The following is a 17,951-nucleotide window of genomic DNA, read 5'->3' on the forward strand; positions in this document are numbered from 1 at the left end:
CGTTAGCAACTGTTGACGCGATGTCCATAACAGAGAAAGACACCATTCGTGAATCCAGATGATCGAATCTCTGTCCACCCTGTGATCCGGTTGAACGTATCAACCTATTTCTGAAAGCGCACCGCGTAATCAACAAAGAGCAAGTCGTAGATGTGTCACATCTCCCAAGGACCGAACCTCTCACAACCTGTATAAAAGGGATCTCCCAGCGTATATTTCGGCCTCCTGAGCAAAACAACAGAACGTCTATACGTGGTCGGTCATTCCGCCCAGTCGAGACTTCCACAGATGATCAGCGCGAGGCCCCGGTACCCCCCCCCCCCCCCCGCTGAGGGGCGCGCGTGCACATGATGCCCCGCCAGTCGCGCCGGCCGGCCACCTCCGCTCCGGAGGACCGCCGAGAGCTGGGTGCATTGGTGACGCGGCAAACATAAAACGCGAAATGGATTAACAAACCCAGTAGCAAATCACTCATAAATAGTCAAAATTGCTATCATTCTCCGGATGCCGCAGCCGAATGTCGGCCGAAAGTCATAGCCTCCGCCTTCGGTTGGAGTATTTGAACTTGGTGACGTAGCCGACTACCAGCGACTGGATCTTTGTCGGATTGATGTCCCCCGATTTGTTGTGGCAAATCTGCAATCACAGACAAATTGAGTTGTTTCAGAATGCGCACGGTATTCCAATAGGCGAAGTTAAACTAAGTTCAGCTCACGCTGGACACTTGGAACAACTATGCCACCCATCCATGTAGCTTGCACAACCCCGTTTGAAGTTTTAGACCCGACTTCATTATGTCCACTGCGAACAAACTGCAGTTGATGCGATCAAACTACATACCTAATAAACTGCGAACTATCTGAAGTGGCGTAAACAATGCAAGGCACCCACTTACTGACAGAGCACATCATACAGAAACATACGAACAGTGCCTACATCGGACGCTGGAGGAGTTATAACGCCGGCTTACCTTGTTGACCGACTTTCCGAGGATGTGCTTGTACTGCTCCTTTGTGATGTCACGCTGGTGGTAGTAGGGTTTGAGGACCATCTTCACCTCCTCCACCACGCGCTCCTGGCGGTTCAGCTTCCTCAGGAACTGCCAAACGAGCAGAGCGTCATTACGGGGAAATGCCAGCCGAGCACAGTCAAGCACCTGGTAAAATGGAGACAATACATTCCGTGACGAATGAAAATGTGATATAAATATATCGGCTAATGCTTGAGGGTATTCCTTTCTTACCTTGAAGCAGTTGTTCTTCCTGTCAAATGAAAGGACTTAAACGTTTAACAAGGTGAAGTAGCACCCAACAACCAACTGCATGCTATTCAGTATTCACTAATCTCACGAAACAGCAATACTCGCCACTCCTGCTACCCCGAGCAGGCCGTCGCGACCCACCTTTTCTTTGACCATCAGCTCGACGGCCGAGTTGGGCACGTCATCGACCACCTCCAGGCCGTCGTTGGTGATGCTGGCTGACGGCACAGACTTGTCCGCTAAAACAGCACGGGACGTGGGTCAGACGGGGGTGGGTAGCCAGGACGGGCAGGAGCGATAGCATGCAGCTAGGACAACAGTGATGACATGGATAGTATAATTGTGACGCATTGATGATATAGGAGTCTCCATAACTTCCTGGACGACACTAGCCGCCCGTTAACATAGCATAACTCAGATCAATAGAAACTCGCCGAATTATCGGTTGTCTCAATTGACCCATTGACATTTGACCACGCTATTTGGTTTCTACGCCACACCGAATACACTGTCTATAGCCACGTCCGAGACCGACATCTGCATCATGTATTCCAAGATCCAACATCCCGATTAGTCCCTTCTCCGTCACTCACCTCTGCGGACGGGCACCTCGTGTTTCCTGGCGCCCTTCTGCCGCCCTCCGCCGGACCGGCTCACTATTCGGGTGGGCTCCGAGCCGAACAGGTCGTCGAACCGCGACATGCCCTCGCCGGGTGAGAACGGCGAGCAGGGCGCCGCCCCCGCCGCCGCCGTCGGTCGCGGCGGCTCGAACAGGTCGTCCCCGTCGTCCGGGTCGGGCGAGCGCGGCGACTCGGGGGAGGCCGGCGAGCCCAGCTCCATGTCGATGCTGGGGTCGGCGGGCTGCGGGGAGGGCGCCGCGGCCGGCGGGGCGGGCGCCGGGGTCGGCTGGGCCACATTTGAGACGACGGCGGCCAGCGTGGCCAGACCGGAGAGCAGCTCCTGCACGGCCGGCTGGGGAGACGGGACGGCAGACGGTCACACACGGCTATAGACAACATAACAGGGAGGTGCACACCAGCGCAAGCCAATGCACTGTTTAGGGATAGTTTTTAGCTCACAAAATGCAATTAATATTAGTACCGAATGCAATATTCATTCGGGCAAAACAAAACACTCCTACCCAGCCCAGCCAAACGCCACCTCGTTTGTTTACTGGGGCTTAAGGGCGCGCCGACTACAAGGTCATTTTGCGGCACTACATCTATCCTACCCTCCCCACAGCGCTCTTACCAGTGACACCGTCGTCTGGCCGTCCAGGGTCAGTGTTGCCTCCTGCGGCGCCGGCTTTGCGCGCGCCGCCTCTGTCGACCTGCGCCGTCTGCCGCCGCCGGCGGGACTGGCCGAGGGCGAGTGGGTCGGATCGAACGGGTCGTACTGGTCGACGGAGCCGTCACTGGGCTCCGGTCCGGGCGGCGTGCACGGGCCGCGCGGCGCCGGCGCCGGCGGAGGGCTGGGTTCGCGGCTGTCCTCCGGTGGCGTCTGCGGCCCGCGCACCGGCGGCGCCGCCTCGGCGGGCCTCGACACCGGGACCTCGGTGACCTCGGTCACCTCGGACGGAGTGGCGGGTGTGCTGGAAGCGGCGCCGGCCGTCTTATCGTCCTTCTCCGGTTTCGGCTCGCGTGACAGCGGCGACGCGTCACCCTCGCCCTCGGAGTCGGTGATAACGATCGGGTCCACCCGCGGCGGCGGCAACTCGACGACTTCACCGTCGCTGGGCGGAGTCGGCGACCGCTTCCAGTCGGACCGCGACCACGAGCGAGAGGCGCGGTCCTTCGATGGCGAGCGAGAGCGGGAGCGTGAGCGGTGTTCATGACGCGACGACCGGCCCGGAGAGCGAGTTCGCCGCTTCCACGCGGGCGACTCGGAGCGCCGCGACGAGCGTCTCCGGGGTGAGGCGGTACGGCGCGCGGTTTTATCCCGCCGGGACCCGCCGCGCACCTCGTCACGATCACCCTTGTCGCGCTCTTTGGAGGTCCTTCGCCGCGCGGCCGTCCGGTCGCGGGACGCATCCCGCGTACGTTTGCGACCGGCGGAGACCGGCCGGTCACGGGAGCGGGAGCGGCGCCGGCCGGGAGAGCGACGCCGGTCCCTCGTCGAGCTGACACGGTCACCACTCCGGCTCGGCAGAGGAGACCTCTCACGAGACCGGCGCTTCCTGCTGCCACCTCGGTCACGGGAGTCTCCCCGAGTCCTGTCCCGCGACTTCGACCTTCTCCGAGCCTTTTCTCGTGAGGTTGAGCTAATTCGAGCCTTGTCACGAGAGCTTGCTCGCTCCTTGTCACGAGAGCTTGCTCGCTCCTTGTCACGTGAGCTTGCCCGAGCTCTGTCTCGTGACTTTGACCTTCCCCGAACCCTGTCCCGAGAGTTCGCTCGGTCCCTGTCGCGTGAACTCTTTCGACCTGAGACGCCGTTGTCCACTGAGGGTTTCGTTGCTTTCGGCAGCGGTGAGACCTCACGATGTTTCGACTTTTTCTTCTTCACTTCTCTGTCAGAAGAATCACCTCTGCCTTTCTTCGCTTTCGTCGCTTTCTTATCAGCATCTGATGAGCTATCTCGAGTTACCCTTCTCTTTCCTTTCCCAGCATTTGATGGACTGTCCCGACGATCTTTTGCTTTCGATTTGTCTTTCTTGGTAGAGGCTGTATCACGCTTTTTCTTGCCTTTACCTCTATCATCTTCAGAATGTGAAGAACTATCACGAACTGGCTTCTTCTTTTTAGTCGCCTTTTTAACCAACGTGTCATGCTTTTTCTTCGTTTTGCCCCTGTCGTGTTCTGAATCTGAGGAACTATCCCGGCTAGGCTTTTTCTTCTTCGTCTTCGTTTCCTTGTGAGACGAGTTAGCTTCAGTCTTCTTTTTCTTCTTCTCCACATCTTTATGTGGGGACAAATCCCGGACCTTTTTCTTCTTCTTATCCCGATCTTTCTTGGGGGTCGGGGAGCGTGACCGTTTGCGTTTGAGCGCCGTGTGACTCCGGCTGCGCGACCGGCGCCGCCTCCGCCGACCGGGGGAGCCTCGGCTGGAGACTGACGAACTCGAGAGTGACGAGCTGCTGGACGAGGAGCTCGAACTGCTGGAGGAGCGCCTCCTGCCCGGCTTCCGCGCCTGGCGGTCCGACACAACGGCCCGCACGTCGTAACGCTGCAGATCCTCCTTCTTGTTCTTTGGTGGGGGTGGCTTTGAGGCGGACTTCTTGTCACCAGGTCTGCCTTCTGTTGAGGTTTTACGGTTACTTGACTCATTATCCTTTACACTATCCTTCTTGTCACGAGCCTTCTTTTTATTTTCTGAGTCATCCCCATCTCGCCTCGAGCTTCCAGCAGCATTAGTATCAGTCCTTTGGCTAACACTACCATTTACATCATCCTTGACCCGGTCCTCTCCACCACTTTTATCCGCCTTCACCGGACTCGCAGCCACCTCCGGCTCCGGCTTACTCTCCGGTATTTTCTTCCACTTGCTCTCAGTTGGCGCTGGAGTGTTCCCACCCTCGGCCGTTGCCGTAGTCTCTGCCTCCTCAGCCTTCGCCGTTCCCGGTTTGTTCCGATCAGGAGGTGATCCGGGCGGCAGAGGGGGAGGGGAGAGCAGCGGCAGAGTCGCCGGCCGGCGCTCCCGCTCCGGGGAGTCCCCGAAGATGGCCTCAATGTCCCGCTCCACTTTGCTCCCGGACGGCTCCGGCGACCCGAAAATGTCCGCCAAGTTCTTCTCCACGTCCTTCTCACGGGCGGCCGGCGAGGCGGCGGGCGGCCGGACGCCCAGTCGCGCCGGGCCCGCCCCGGACGGCAGAGGGATGGAGAAACTGATGGCCGGCCGGCCGGACGGCGGTCGTATCGGCGTCATGGCCGCTCCGGCCGGGAACAGCGGCGTGGTCACGCGCGCGGCCGGCCGAGGACGGGAGCTGACCGGCTCCATGACGGCGGCCGCCACCGTCACCAGGTGGCTGCGGTCCGGCCGCGGCGCACCGCCGGGCCCCCGCGCACCCCCGCCGCCGCCGGCTGGGGCAGTCGCCGCCGGAGGGGTCACTCCGCGGCGCACCTCCGGCGAACGGACCGCATCATCGATCACCAGGTCCTCAGACGAGCCGTCGCTGCCTTGGCGCGGTGAGGCCGACGGGGAGCGTCGCGTCGGACCCGCCGCGGTCGCCGACGCCCCTGGCAGCGGCGACGGCCCGGTGGCCGCGCTGTCGGCGTCGTCAGAGTCGGGGTGGTCGCCGGCGCCAGGCGGCTCGATGTCGCTGTAGAGGTCCGGTTCCTCCTGGGTCGGTTTGGGAGGAGTGGGCGGCCGGTGGCAGGCGGCGCTGGGCCCGTTGGTGGTCCCGAAGGACGGCGGTCCGGCGCCCTCAGAGGGCGAGCCACTGCCGCTGCCGCTCGAGTTATTGCGCAGGTAGTTGGCGTACGCTCCGGCGCCGCGCGGGTCACTGTCGGCGGCCGGCGGTGCGCAGGACTGTGGCGCGCCCCCGCCGCCGGTCCGGCCGCCGCCGTCCCCTCCGCCGCGGCTGACGGTCGACTGAGGCCCGGCAGTGCCGCCGGCGTGTCCCAGCGCCGCCGTCCGTACGCTGGGGCCGGCCGCGGCCGTCAGCGCCGGCCCCGAGCGGGCCACCAGCCGTCCGTCCCTCTCAATGGCCACGTCCGAGCCGCGGGTGTGCAGCAGCGACTGCGAGGCCATGATCGAGTTCAGCACGTCACCGCCGAGAGGCCGCTGCGCCGGCGCCGGGCACGAGCGCACCACGGGCGCCGGGCCGCGCTTCAGGCGCGCCACGATCTCGGCCCTGGAGAGTGGCCGTCGCGCGGCGACCGCCGTCGGCCCGCCGAACGGTCCAGAGTCCTCGCCGTCGCTGCCGCCGCTCAGCGCCAGCAGGTCGTCCCGCCGGCCGAACAGGGACAGCGTGGGCAGGCCGGTGCCGAAGCGCGGCACGCCGCTGGGCCCGGCGCCCTCCACACTGCCCACCTGACCGGACCGCATCACTGGCGGCGCCATCTGCCGAGCGAGGGGCGGGGACCGAGTCAGAGTGGCTGTCAGAGACACTAGGACCGGCAAAGGCGTGTGACGTAACTATGATCGTTGATCGAACAAAATCATCCACTCATCGTCACTAACATAACCATTGGGTATTATATGGATCTCGAAACCAAATTCATTAACCTTGGACCTTACTGTTGTGCATGAATTGCGACTCTTGCCCAAAATTCGTTAACAGAACTAACCTGTCCGGGCTTCATACGACGAATGGCCAGCAGCCTGCGCAGGTTCTCACGAGTTTTCTCGTACGGGTCCGGCTCCGGCCGCTGCCGCCTCTGTGGGAACGGAGGGCAGGTTAGCGACAACAACGGGCGGGAAAACGATACCCCGTTACTGAAACTGCATTCCCTTCATATTCCTTGGCTGAACACACATATTTTCACGTAGCCAACTCTACACCACGCACGTTTCTTACCGAGGTAGTTTTCTTCTTCTTGCCTCCCTTCCTTTTCTTCCTGCGCGTCTTCGTTTTGCGCTTGCCTCCGGAGGATTTGGCTCTGGTGGTTTTGCGTTTGGTCTTTGTTTTCCGCTTTCGTCTGGTGGTGGTGGATCGGCGGGCCGTGGAGGTGCTGGCGGACCGGCCCCGGCCGCGACTGGGAGCCGACGAGGAGCTGGACGCCACCTGCCGGACGGTGGGAGTGTTAGTAGGCCACCAAAGGTAGCCTCCGAGTTGCTTCAGCTAAGTTTAAGCGATGTAATAGAATGGGGCTATTATGAACTGAACAAACTAGATCGGGCTCAAAATAAAATAGCAGCTCGAGGAGCTAATGAGCAGTCAGACGGTGCCACCAAACCACAAATCAAAACTCTGAATGGATTGGAGACTACGTTGAGCCGAGAGCATACCAATCGATCAGCCTGTGTTGGCTGCACAGCCGTCAGTGATTCATCGATATAAGACACGGCGCGGACCGTCAGACAGCGGCCCCCTAGCCACCCCTTCCCGCAGTCCGCACGTACCGCTGTGCCTGCTGAGGCGGCGCCGGCTCGCCGCGGCAGCCGTGAGATCCTCTCACTGAGCCGGGTGCGGGCCACCAGGCGCTGCGAGCGCTGGCGGCGCGGGCCCGCGCGTAGCAGCGGCAGCTCGGCGTCGTAGTCGGGGTCATCGAGCAGCCCGAGCAGCTCGTCCTGACTGACACCGACCTGTGGAAGTACCGACACAGTTATACCCGTCTCATACCGACCAATAAACACCGACAGCAGTGTCCTAGTGTTATATATCCATTGATACCTGACTCATACCAATATTCGAGATAAAATACCGATTAAATTGTTATGCACCGAGGTACGGAGATGGTATTGGGACTTAGCAGCTCTCCACACAGACGGTACGGCGGCCTGACGGTTTAACTAATAACTGCCGTGCCAAATATAATAATAATCACGTCGGAGCAACGACCTGAAAAATACACTGGCGATAATGACAGTCAGGCGTCACAAAAGTGGAGTCTGAGCTACAGCTGCACGGCCTGCGAATGTAGCTGATCAGTGGTACATACGTCTTTAAATAGCAATTTTGCTGCAGGCAAATGTCATTCACTGCCTCTGTGCCTCGGAGAATCCCCTTCCAGCCACCAAACAGCGCAGTAACCTTCGACTGAGGCCCCGCGTACCCTCTCCTACCTGATTCATGCATCACATAACAAATGGAGCTCGCCGGAACATTGCTCACAGAATATGACCAAAGTTCAAACACAAATTGTGAGTAGTTCCGTTCGCAACATTTCACGCTAGTAGGTCGCGAGGCAAAACGGAGCTGAATAAAATGAGGCAAAGTTCATATCACGCTATCTGTTTACAGCGAAACCTTATTAGAACTCACCCATGGTTAAACAAGAGCAAGACCACGATAGAAAGGTACCTAATATTTACATTATGATTGGTTGCATGCTCCCCAGCATTTGCACAGCGATAGTGCATTCTTCACGACAGCGTATAACGAGACGCAAGAATCTAACCGTCAGCTACCTACTACAATCAGTTCAGGACAACTGTAACAGTTTGTAAGTCGCCTTGCAGCACATATTACGCGGTACCTGCCAGATGCCGAGCCTGCCAGCGCTCGGTTCGGCTGTCGTTTATTTACCTCGGCGGCCAGGAGGCGGGGGTTGGCCCGCAGCGGCGCACACTCTGGACAGAACCACTCGTCGGTCGGTACTTCGTGCAGCGGCGGCTCCAGACAGTCCAGGTGGTAGCCGGCGTCACAGCCGTCACAGAGCAGGAGCCGGTCCTCACGGTCAGAGCGGCCGCACACCTGACATCACAGACACCGAGTCAGTCACAGCGTCAGTCAGAGTTAGTCAGAGCCATCTCACGGCGTCGGTCAGTCATCAACGCGTTCGTCACGACAATCACCGCGTCAGGTATCGTCATTACGTAGCGAGTGACGACATCATGACTACCAAACAGTCACAACCACCACAGTGTCGGTCATAACAATCACAGCCATCACAGTCACAGCTGAATAAATAATTCACAGGTGTCGGCACACAGAGTAGCTGAGCGACCCGGCATTCCCGTCACCGGCACACACAGGCCGTACTAGCACCTGACCAAACAGTCGCCACACACGCACGACACTTCAAACCACCAAAAGCCGGTAGTTGGACAGAAAGCACTGTAGCCACCCAAAGGAGCACCATGCCACCTTCTCACGGAGCTAGCCACTGCTGTAAGTAAATATGTGACCATTCTATTCACGATATGTGTGTGAAACGCTTATGCCACTAGCGTGATTAGTAAGCTGCCGGTAGTCAAAAACTGATAATACCATACCAGCCGCATATGTATGTGTATCAATTTGACTGATGATTTGAAACTAGCAAGCATCAAGTAGGTAAAAAGCTTGAACGGACGCAGCGATCGTTTAGTGTCATCACGGATACCCCTACGACGAAAGGCGACCGTCGGAAGGCTTCAAGATGCTGCCGCGGCCGATGTCATGCCGGGACGGATCCGCGGCGCTCACCTCACAGAAGGTGGGGTCCTCCTCTGGCGGCTCCTCCAGCTGGTTGGGCCCCGTGACCGGTACCTGGCGCACTATCTTACCGCCGGGCACCTTCCTCACCAGGACCAGAGTGAACGGCTGACGGTCCACCGGGCACGTGGTCACGTTCTGCCAGAGAGCAAAGGATGGAACAATGTCAGCTGCGGTGTCGGGAAGTCGTGGAAGGGGCGTCGCGTCGCTCCTACAACAAACAACATTAAAACAAAGCAATGCTTTTTCACATGAGGAACAAACTAACAACAGATAGCACCGTCTCAAGCATGCTGCTGAAAATGCCTGCCTACCTTGGCCCACTCCAGGATGTGATCCAGACAAAAGTTGTGATCACATGACTCCGGGTTGCCGACCTCCTGCCCTTTGAAGCGTGACAGACAGATAGGACACACATCTGCCCCACTGTCAGAGCTGTCCGAGCCGCTGCCGCTGCCGGAGCTCTCGTTACCACTCTCTCCCTCCTCTTCTGCATCCTCTCCCTCCTCTTCTTCAGAGCCCTCTTCAGCTGAGCCGTCCTCACCCGAACCTGCAAAGGGATGGATAGGACAGACTGTGAGCTATACCAGCAGCTGGAATATGCCATCTTTTTATAGATAATACACCTAGGACTTGAAATAATGCAGTCAATAATTTAACATCTGTAAAGTACGTAATTTCAAACTTTAAGAAAATACATGCTTAGGTGTTACATAAGTTATCTTCAGATGAGGATGCCAGAAACGAAAAGTAAAATATGTCAAATACACCCTGGTACCACTGAATAGCTAAAAAAGTCGGCCGGTGCCTTACCATCACTTTCAGAGCCATCTGATTCCTCATCTGATGAATCAATGACTAATGTCTTCTTTTTCTTTTGCATTCCTCCCACTCCAGAGTCCGAACCATCTTCTTCCATTTCCTGAAAACAAATTAATGAAATCTTTGAAATTGCAAAGAAAGATATTTACATACTGTACACAAAAGCTTACTTAAAAGTAGTCAAAGTGGCAAGAACCTTTTGGTTTTTACATTAATCATAACACTGTTTAATCCAAAGACAGGCATGATCTTAAGGCCTGTTTCAGCACTTCCATGAGTAGCAATACTTGACTGGAGGCTCTACTAGAGGATTTACTTTAACTTGAGGTGCAGGAATGCAACCTGGGGAGTTCTGGAGATTGGTGTCAAGGATACCATAACAATGATGATGGTTCAGTCTTGAGAAACAACATTTGCTTTTAATTTTAGTAAAAAAAGATTTGAAAATTATAATAGCATAATTTTCTTTACATTTGAACAGTAAAATTAGCAGTCATACGTCCGTCATTACATTCATAATTGTCACATGTGTGCCATAATTATAGACGAGAGCCTCCAGTGAACCTCCAGTGAAATGTGGACCTAACAACTGAATGGAGGCTACTGGAGGTTTCTGGAGCTTTGGCTAGAGATTTCTGGAGCTTAATGGAGGTGCTGGAAAGTTTGCTGGAGAATTCTAGAGCTTTCTGGAGGTTTCTGGAGGTGCTGGAACAGGCCCTTAGTCACAAGTATAGATAGCTTCATCCTAGGTGGAATTGAGTTTTCATCCCTTGCATTCTTCTGGACCTATTTTCAATTTATCATCAGTAGTTGAGATAGTTAAAACAAAAAAAAAAGATAAAAGATAAGAGCTACAAGTAAATGTGACTCACACATCCTCAAAATTTCATGGCCTTAGGTCAACAGAAGCCATCACAAAAAGCACTGATAAATCACTATTTTACACATGGCGTAGGTGTAGGTGTTTTATGAGGGAAGTAGTTTGGGCATTGGTAGAGCAGACGTCACACGAAGGTTTTCCAACCAAGGAGAGGCGCTGTAGGTTTGTAGGTTGTAGGGTAGGTTTGTGGGTTGTATGTTTTTAGGTTGTAGGTTTGTAGGTTGTAGGTTAGGTTAGGTCAGGTTAGGTTAGATTTGGGTAGGTTTTGTTAGAAAGAAGCACCTCCAGGCATAGCGCCTCTCCTTGGTTGGAAAACCTTCGTGTGACGTCTGCTCTACTAATACCGTAGTTTGTGGTTAATTACATACCAGTCTGCAAAAGGTGGCAGGGAGCTCGACGAGATTTTCGGGGCAGGCGAAATTCTGCCCCGAATCAGGGTGCTGAGAGACGCGGTGCAGCCCAATTCTGGTTCCCAAATGGTATAATGGTCCCAGGGGCAGCCCATTTCCCATCTTTTTCTCATCTCTGCCCCGAGATTTCTCAATCCTGCCCCGATTTCTGCCCCGATTGTGAGAGCTGCCCCGACGAGATCTCGTTGAAACCTGCCACGTTTTTTCAGCCTGATTACATATATGGGCACCCGTCAAAATTCGTGGATTTGGGTCGATATTTGTCCCACAACTGATTTCCTAGAAATCATTACCTTTTCATAAACTATGCACCCTAGGCTGTTCACAGTTGAAATTATTCAAAAATGCCATTGCGCATGCGCGTAAAATGGTCCGTGACCCAGAAAAAAATAAAATTTTATCCTGGGTCACGCATTATCAAACCAGATACGTTCACTCACCTCATGCGCGATATAACCCCCTTATCGGCAATGACCTTCTCCACATGTAGGTGGAAAGACTTGCATGTCTTGATGATGTAGGTGGGCAGAATTTCTCTTCTGGGTCACGATTTTTTTCCTGGGTCACGCTAAAATTCGTGACCCAGAAGAAAAAAATGTGTGACCCAGGGGAATGGTTTTTACAGTTTTCCGAATATGGCAAGTTTGTTATCGAATACTAATCTCCAAGTACATCTTATCTGGAGTACCTGAGCACGCAGCAACACGACACTGTGATTCTTTTCGACACTTACCAGCCACAAGCCACAAGGGCGTGTGACCCAGAATAAAGAAATCTTATGGCACGCAGGAGATGATTTCCCCTGGGTTCGCCCAGCCCAACTGACAGTTTTCAGTTTCCGCCCCCACTCTCTGCGCCTTCGCGGGATAGGACCATATGCAAGTCTGCAGACCCTGCTTACCCGGTCCGTAATGCTTTGAATGAGGAGCTAAGTACCGTGACCCAGAAACAAACGTGACCCAGAAAAAAGTTTGCCAAAAACCGTGGGACAGACGTTTTTGCGTTGTGCAGTTTTGCTAAATTGTATAACCAAAAAATAAGAACCATGAAAAGAAATATCAATGTTTTTGCTATTCACAACGCTCCCTCGCGCTCAATTATCTCTAAAAATAACTACACAGCAGCTCTGTAGATATTTTTCGCAGGTTGTGGGACAAGCTAAAATACATAGGCACACAAAAGCACGGTTTTGGAAAGATGTCCAATTTTCGTTTTTGCCACTTTGCTCTTGCCTTTTCAATGATTTTTTTCTTCAATCAAATGTCCAAATATCGCGTACGGACCCGTGTTACGCTGAAATAAGCTCATTTATTGACTTTAGGCATTATTGAAATCGTGGGACAGCATATCTCCACGAATTTTGACGGACACCCATATATCAAAGCTTCAGCATTTTAATACGAATTACATGAATAAAGCGCATTACTTGCTAAGTGGTCATTCATCATACCCAAGGGATTTTATCCTCCAAAGTCCAAGTAGATGAATCTCATAAAAATTACGGCATAGCGTCTCACGAAAATTACAATAATGGCGCTGCAGCCGGCAACGAAAACATCAACTTACAGGGCCCTGTTTCACCGCCCGACGCTGCGCGCGCTGCAGCGCGCTGGGAGCTGAGGCGTACCCCTGACGTCACTCGAATGACGTTGCGTGCGGTCCGTTAGCTTATGATGAATCGCGTTTGGAACAGAGGTCCTAAAGAACCAAGTACAGAGAGAACATAGGTTTGAGTGCGAATGCTGCTAGCGTGCTGATGGTGCTGGCGCTTAGGTGCTAGCGTTTTGCGATGACGTCATAGCGTAGCGTCAGAGGGAAGTTTGTTGATATTGCCATGGAAACCCAACGCGCCGACGCGCGCAGCGCACTGCAGCGCTCCGCCGTGAAACAGGGCCCAGGCCAAAAAGACACAAAAGTAATATAAAACGTACCTTAGATGGATGAAGTTAGTGAATTGTAAACCAACAGTATCCTCTAATCTCGATTTATTCGATTTTGTGGGTAGAGGAAATCGGAAATAACCAAAAGTACACCACGGGCACCTTTCCACGAACATCTAAGGTTGTATTTTATTACTGAACACGAAACGATTTCTGAGTTGTCCATTCTTGTAAATGTGACATATATAGTAAAAATTGCCATCATTTTGCTGCTGAATTTTAATGTAATACATCAACCTATTTTGAAAATAAGCCGAAGTCAATTTTCCTTATATTCATTTAGGATTTATTGCCATATTTTTTTTAAATACCAATTTTTATAAATATGACGTCATATCCGAAGGTTGGGACTTTTCAATTAGACAATCACTATTCTTTAGAATTGTGATTTTCTATTGAAAATCCCAACCTGAGCTACCTCTCTAGGGGGGTGTTTAGCGTTTCTGCCGCGATTTTGGACATTTTGATTCCGAGAAAAACGGCACGGTCAACTTTCTTGCCATTTTCAGCGTTTGGTCCCGTGTGGGGGAGCTACCTTCTGGCAAAGTTGGATGAAATATAATGGGCCCGTTTTGGGGTAATCGGCACGTGCATTTTCCCATAGGGTTAACATGGGGAAAAATTGGAAAATCGATTTGCAAAAAATTTCGTCAATTATATTTGCTGATATTTTTAGGATCGGATCTCGGGCTGGCACCTCAACTTTTGGTGTTAATTATTTAAAAATCATAGGATACAATTTCGGGTAATCGTGACGGACAGTTACCCCATGTTGAGCCTATGGCGAATTCGAAAAATAATTTTCAAATCGATTTTGCAAAAAATTTCCACGTTAGATTTTGAAAATGTTCCAATATGTTGTGCCCCGGGGTGTCGGCTACCACATGGTATGGGTCAGATATGGGGCGATTGAAAAGCACGTGCCACGTGCAAACGTGTTTGATGGGGGAACCTCGTGGTAAATGCGACATCGGCCAACTGGGGGTCCTATGGCGTGGAAACGACTCCACCCAGCGACACCAAATCAGTGCAGCCGGTGAGCAGATGAGTCCAGCTTGTCGCACCAGTGGTCACGTGGCGCACGTGCTATTGCACGTGCCGTGGCACGGGGTCAATTTTGGTGCTTAAATATACTAGCATTGTGAAATGCAAGGAATGGGGGAAATAGCCGTCAGGCCGTCAGATTTTATGATAGGGTCGATCTGAAAACGGGTGTAGGCACAGAATGAAGGGGGCTAAAAAACTGCTATCTCAGATTTTTTGTAAAATGAAAAATTCAAAATTCTGGGGAAATTATATATTCGAAAGGTGAAATTTCCCTAAATTTTCACGTTTTTCGACTTTAGCCGTCCACTGTTCAGGGACGGTGACACCGGCCGGGGTCATCTTTTACATGCTGATGGCCACGTCGATGGGTCATCACGTGGCGTGAACGGTGAAGCTATCAAAGGTCCGGCACGTGCCACGTGGCCACGTGTTTGAGTCAAGTACCTCCCAGATTATCGTGTGTTTGCCGATTTGTGGCCGTATAGCACGAAAACAGCACCAGTCAGGAAGCCTGAAATGAAACAATCGGTAAGGGGACAAGCCCTGCTTGCACCACCGGTGGTCACGTGGCACACGTGCAATTCTGGGCACCTCCGTTGCGGATATATTTTATAGTGAAATATTCAAATGTACATAACTTTGTAAGTTTAAGTCCGATTGGGCTAGAATTTGGTGGGTGGATGAATTGTTAAGCGACATGAACGAATGCGCCATGTTTGTTGCAGTGCGCCACGTTTGTCTCAAAGCGCCATTTTTGCCGCAAAGCGCAGAATGTGCGTAACTTTGTCGAACATTGGACGATTAGGATGCGCTGTAATTAAGGAATGGCTGCTTAAACGGCAGATATGAATGCACCACATTTGCCGCAGGGCGCCATATTTGTCTTAATGCGTCAGTGTTTGCGTTTTGCCTACGGTGGGCGTTTTTTGCGGCGGTGTTTGCGTTTCTTCGGTGTTTGCGTTTTACGGCGGGCGGCCGTTTTTGCGTTTTTGGCGGTGTTTGCGTTTAGCGGCGAGCGGCCGTTTTTTGCGGCGTTTTGCGGTTGGCGGCGGGCGTGCGGGCGTTGCGGGCGTTTTTTTGCGGCGGTAATTGCGTTTTTTTGCGGTTTTTGTGTTTGGCGGCGGGCGGGCGGGCGATGCGGGTGTTTTTGTGGTATTTGCGTTTGGCGGCGGACGGCCGTTTTAGCGGCGGTTTGCGGTGGGCGGCCGTTTTTTTGCGGCGTTTTGCGGTTTGCGGCGGGCGGCCGTTTTTGCGGCGTTTTGCGGTTTGCGGCGGGCGGCCGTTTTTTGCGGCGTTTTTTGTGGTTTGCGGCGGGCGGCCGTTTTTTGCGGGGTTTTGCGGTTGCCGGCGGCCGGGCGTTATTTGCGTTGTTGCGGTTTGCGGCGGGCGGCCGTTTTTTTGCGGCGTTTCGCCGTTGGCGGCGGGCGATGCGGGCGTTTTTTTGTGGCGGCGGTGTTTGCGTTGTTTGCGGTGTTTGCGTTTTGCGGCGGACGGGCGTTTTTGCGGCGTTTTTTGCGGTTTTTTTTCGGCGGGCGGGCGATTGTTTTTTTTTTGCGAAGTTTGCGTTTGCGTTTTGGGCGTGCGTTTTGCGGTGTTTGCGTTTGGCGGCGGGCGGGCGGTTTTTCACAATTAAAGTCCCAACCTTCGGATCCGCAGTGCTGTTCGACAAGCGCTGCCCGGGCCTATATTGCGGTGTTTACACTTACAATGGCATTTCGCCCATTTGCTCTCTTGCATTTGCTGAGGGGAGCTTGCAGGTTGGGGGCAATGCGGGCAATGTTGGGAGTAATATGTGAATTTTTATCATTTTTACACTCCCTTTTCTTTCATGTTTGCACTCTTGGCCTCTGTAAGGTGTTAGTTTTAGGGACATCTTCAACTTTTTATTGATAGTTCAATGCATTTTTTGAGGGATTTTGATATTTAGTTGATGAATGATTTTATGAAAATATTAGGTAGGTACCCACCTGCCACAAGTAATATTGCATACAATGACAAATCATTCTGATTTTCCACAGCATGGGGTCTATGAACTTTCAGAGCAAGTTTCAGGTTGCACCACCAGACAAGGGCAGTTTTCCACTGGATCATGAAGGCGAGTGCAAGAAGTTTATGCTGAAATACATGATCTGCTTGGGCAAAAACAACAATGACAACTCGAGGTGCAGACCAGAGGCCAAAGATTACCTCGGGTGCCGAATGGACCATGAGCTGATGGCGCGGGAGAGCTGGAAGAAACTGGGCTTTGATGATTTGGACAGTCCTGTAAGTGACCATAAAAAGGAATAGCTGGTTCTTCTCAATTGGATTCACAAAATCCAGGGACTGGCAGACTTATCAGCTTTATTGTGTCATTCTTGATCACCATTTGACCCAATTAGTTACCCCAGGCCATGGCAGACTGTGATCCAGAACAGTCAGGTGACTGGCACATCCTGCTCTGCTGCACGGGCAGTGTGGCCTCCCTGAAGGTTCCCGAGCTGGCTGCCCTGCTGCAGAGAGCTCCTGCCGCCGGCCGCCGTGCGGTCACCGTTCGCGTGGTGAGCACGGACGCGGCTCGTCACTTTTTCTCGCCGTCGGACCTGCCGCCGGGCGTGCAGCACTACACGGACGCAGACGAGTGGACGGCGTGGCGCGGCCGCGGCGACCCGGTGCTGCACATCGCGCTGCGCGAGTGGGCGCACCTGCTGCTGGTGGCGCCGCTGGACGCCAACTCGCTGGCCAAGCTGGCCACCGGTCTCTCCGACACGCTGGTGACGTGCGTGGCGCGCGCGTGGCCGCTGGGCCGCCGGCCAGTGCTGCTCTGTCCGGCCATGAACACGGAGATGTGGCGCCACCCGGTGACGGCGCCGCAGCTGGAGACGCTCCGCTCCTGGGGCTGCACCGTGCAGCCGCCCGTGCAGAAGACGCTGGTCTGTGGGGAGACGGGGGTGGGCGCTATGGCTCATCTGGAGGATATCCGAGACACGGCGTACCGCCTGCTGGAGCAGTGGGAGAAGGGCGCCGCGGGGGAGACGTGACTGGGGCTCTTTGATGTCTTGGAGTGCGTCGGAGTCATTCAGTGATAGCCAGTAGTGGAGTGTGAGGTGATTGGGTGTGGTGGCGCTATATGATTGTATATTGTGCTGTGTTAGTAGGATGATGTAATTGTGCATACGCCATGCGAGTGACGGCGATTGTCCTTTTTGGAAAGCTCGTGTCAGCTGTTAACGGCGAGTGTGACTCCCAAGTCAGGAACTTTTTCAGACATATAACGAAAGATATACATGAGTATCGAAATGCGTTACTCTAAGGAACAGTCAATCAATGAATCAACGCGTTGTCCTGTCGTGCTGCTGCAGCATCGATCGATGATCGAATCATTGCGTCGTTGCGTTGTTTCGACCGTATACGAGCACGGTTAGGAACTGGAAGACTGCACTTCCACCGACGAGATTCATTAGGGCGATGCTTGTCGTGTGAATGATTGACCTAACCATGTTGCTATCTTTTGAGTGGTTTGGCGCATGAATGAAGTGAACTTGTCAACAAATATTTGCTATTTCTTGATTGTTACAGGGACGGTAGTTGCATT

General features: G+C 53.7%; 2 protein-coding genes across 4 annotated transcripts; one reads left to right on the plus strand and one right to left on the minus strand.

Annotated features, from left to right (window-relative positions):
• Positions 1-192: 192 nt before the first annotated feature.
• Positions 193-13,440, minus strand: LOC122378157 (PHD and RING finger domain-containing protein 1-like). The gene is made up of 13 exons (XM_043358890.1): positions 13,322-13,440; positions 10,092-10,200; positions 9,593-9,828; positions 9,270-9,416; positions 8,388-8,555; positions 7,262-7,444; positions 6,717-6,923; positions 6,487-6,576; positions 2,513-6,259; positions 1,855-2,233; positions 1,403-1,500; positions 971-1,099; positions 193-636 (listed from the first exon to the last, which is right to left on the minus strand). Exons 2-13 carry the CDS (start codon positions 10,195-10,197, stop codon positions 532-534), a joined length of 5,595 nt encoding a protein of 1,864 aa, XP_043214825.1. The 5' UTR covers positions 10,198-10,200; positions 13,322-13,440; the 3' UTR covers positions 193-531.
• Positions 8,952-17,923, plus strand: LOC122378159 (phosphopantothenoylcysteine decarboxylase-like). 3 transcript variants are annotated; one of them, XM_043358898.1, is made up of 2 exons: positions 8,952-8,972; positions 16,396-17,923. In XM_043358898.1, exon 2 carries the CDS (start codon positions 16,771-16,773, stop codon positions 17,395-17,397), a length of 627 nt encoding a protein of 208 aa, XP_043214833.1. In that variant the 5' UTR covers positions 8,952-8,972; positions 16,396-16,770; the 3' UTR covers positions 17,398-17,923. The 3 variants fall into 3 exon arrangements, with proteins under 3 accessions (XP_043214833.1, XP_043214831.1, XP_043214830.1); XM_043358896.1 differs by lacking the exon at positions 8,952-8,972 and adding an exon at positions 16,017-16,069; XM_043358895.1 differs by lacking the exon at positions 8,952-8,972 and adding an exon at positions 16,066-16,134.
• Positions 17,924-17,951: the final 28 nt, after the last annotated feature.

Source organism: Amphibalanus amphitrite, unplaced genomic scaffold (genome assembly GCF_019059575.1).
Source record: "Amphibalanus amphitrite isolate SeventyFive unplaced genomic scaffold, NRLGWU_Aamphi_draft 000055F_arrow, whole genome shotgun sequence".
NCBI classification, from domain to species: Eukaryota; Metazoa; Arthropoda; class Thecostraca; order Balanomorpha; family Balanidae; genus Amphibalanus; species Amphibalanus amphitrite.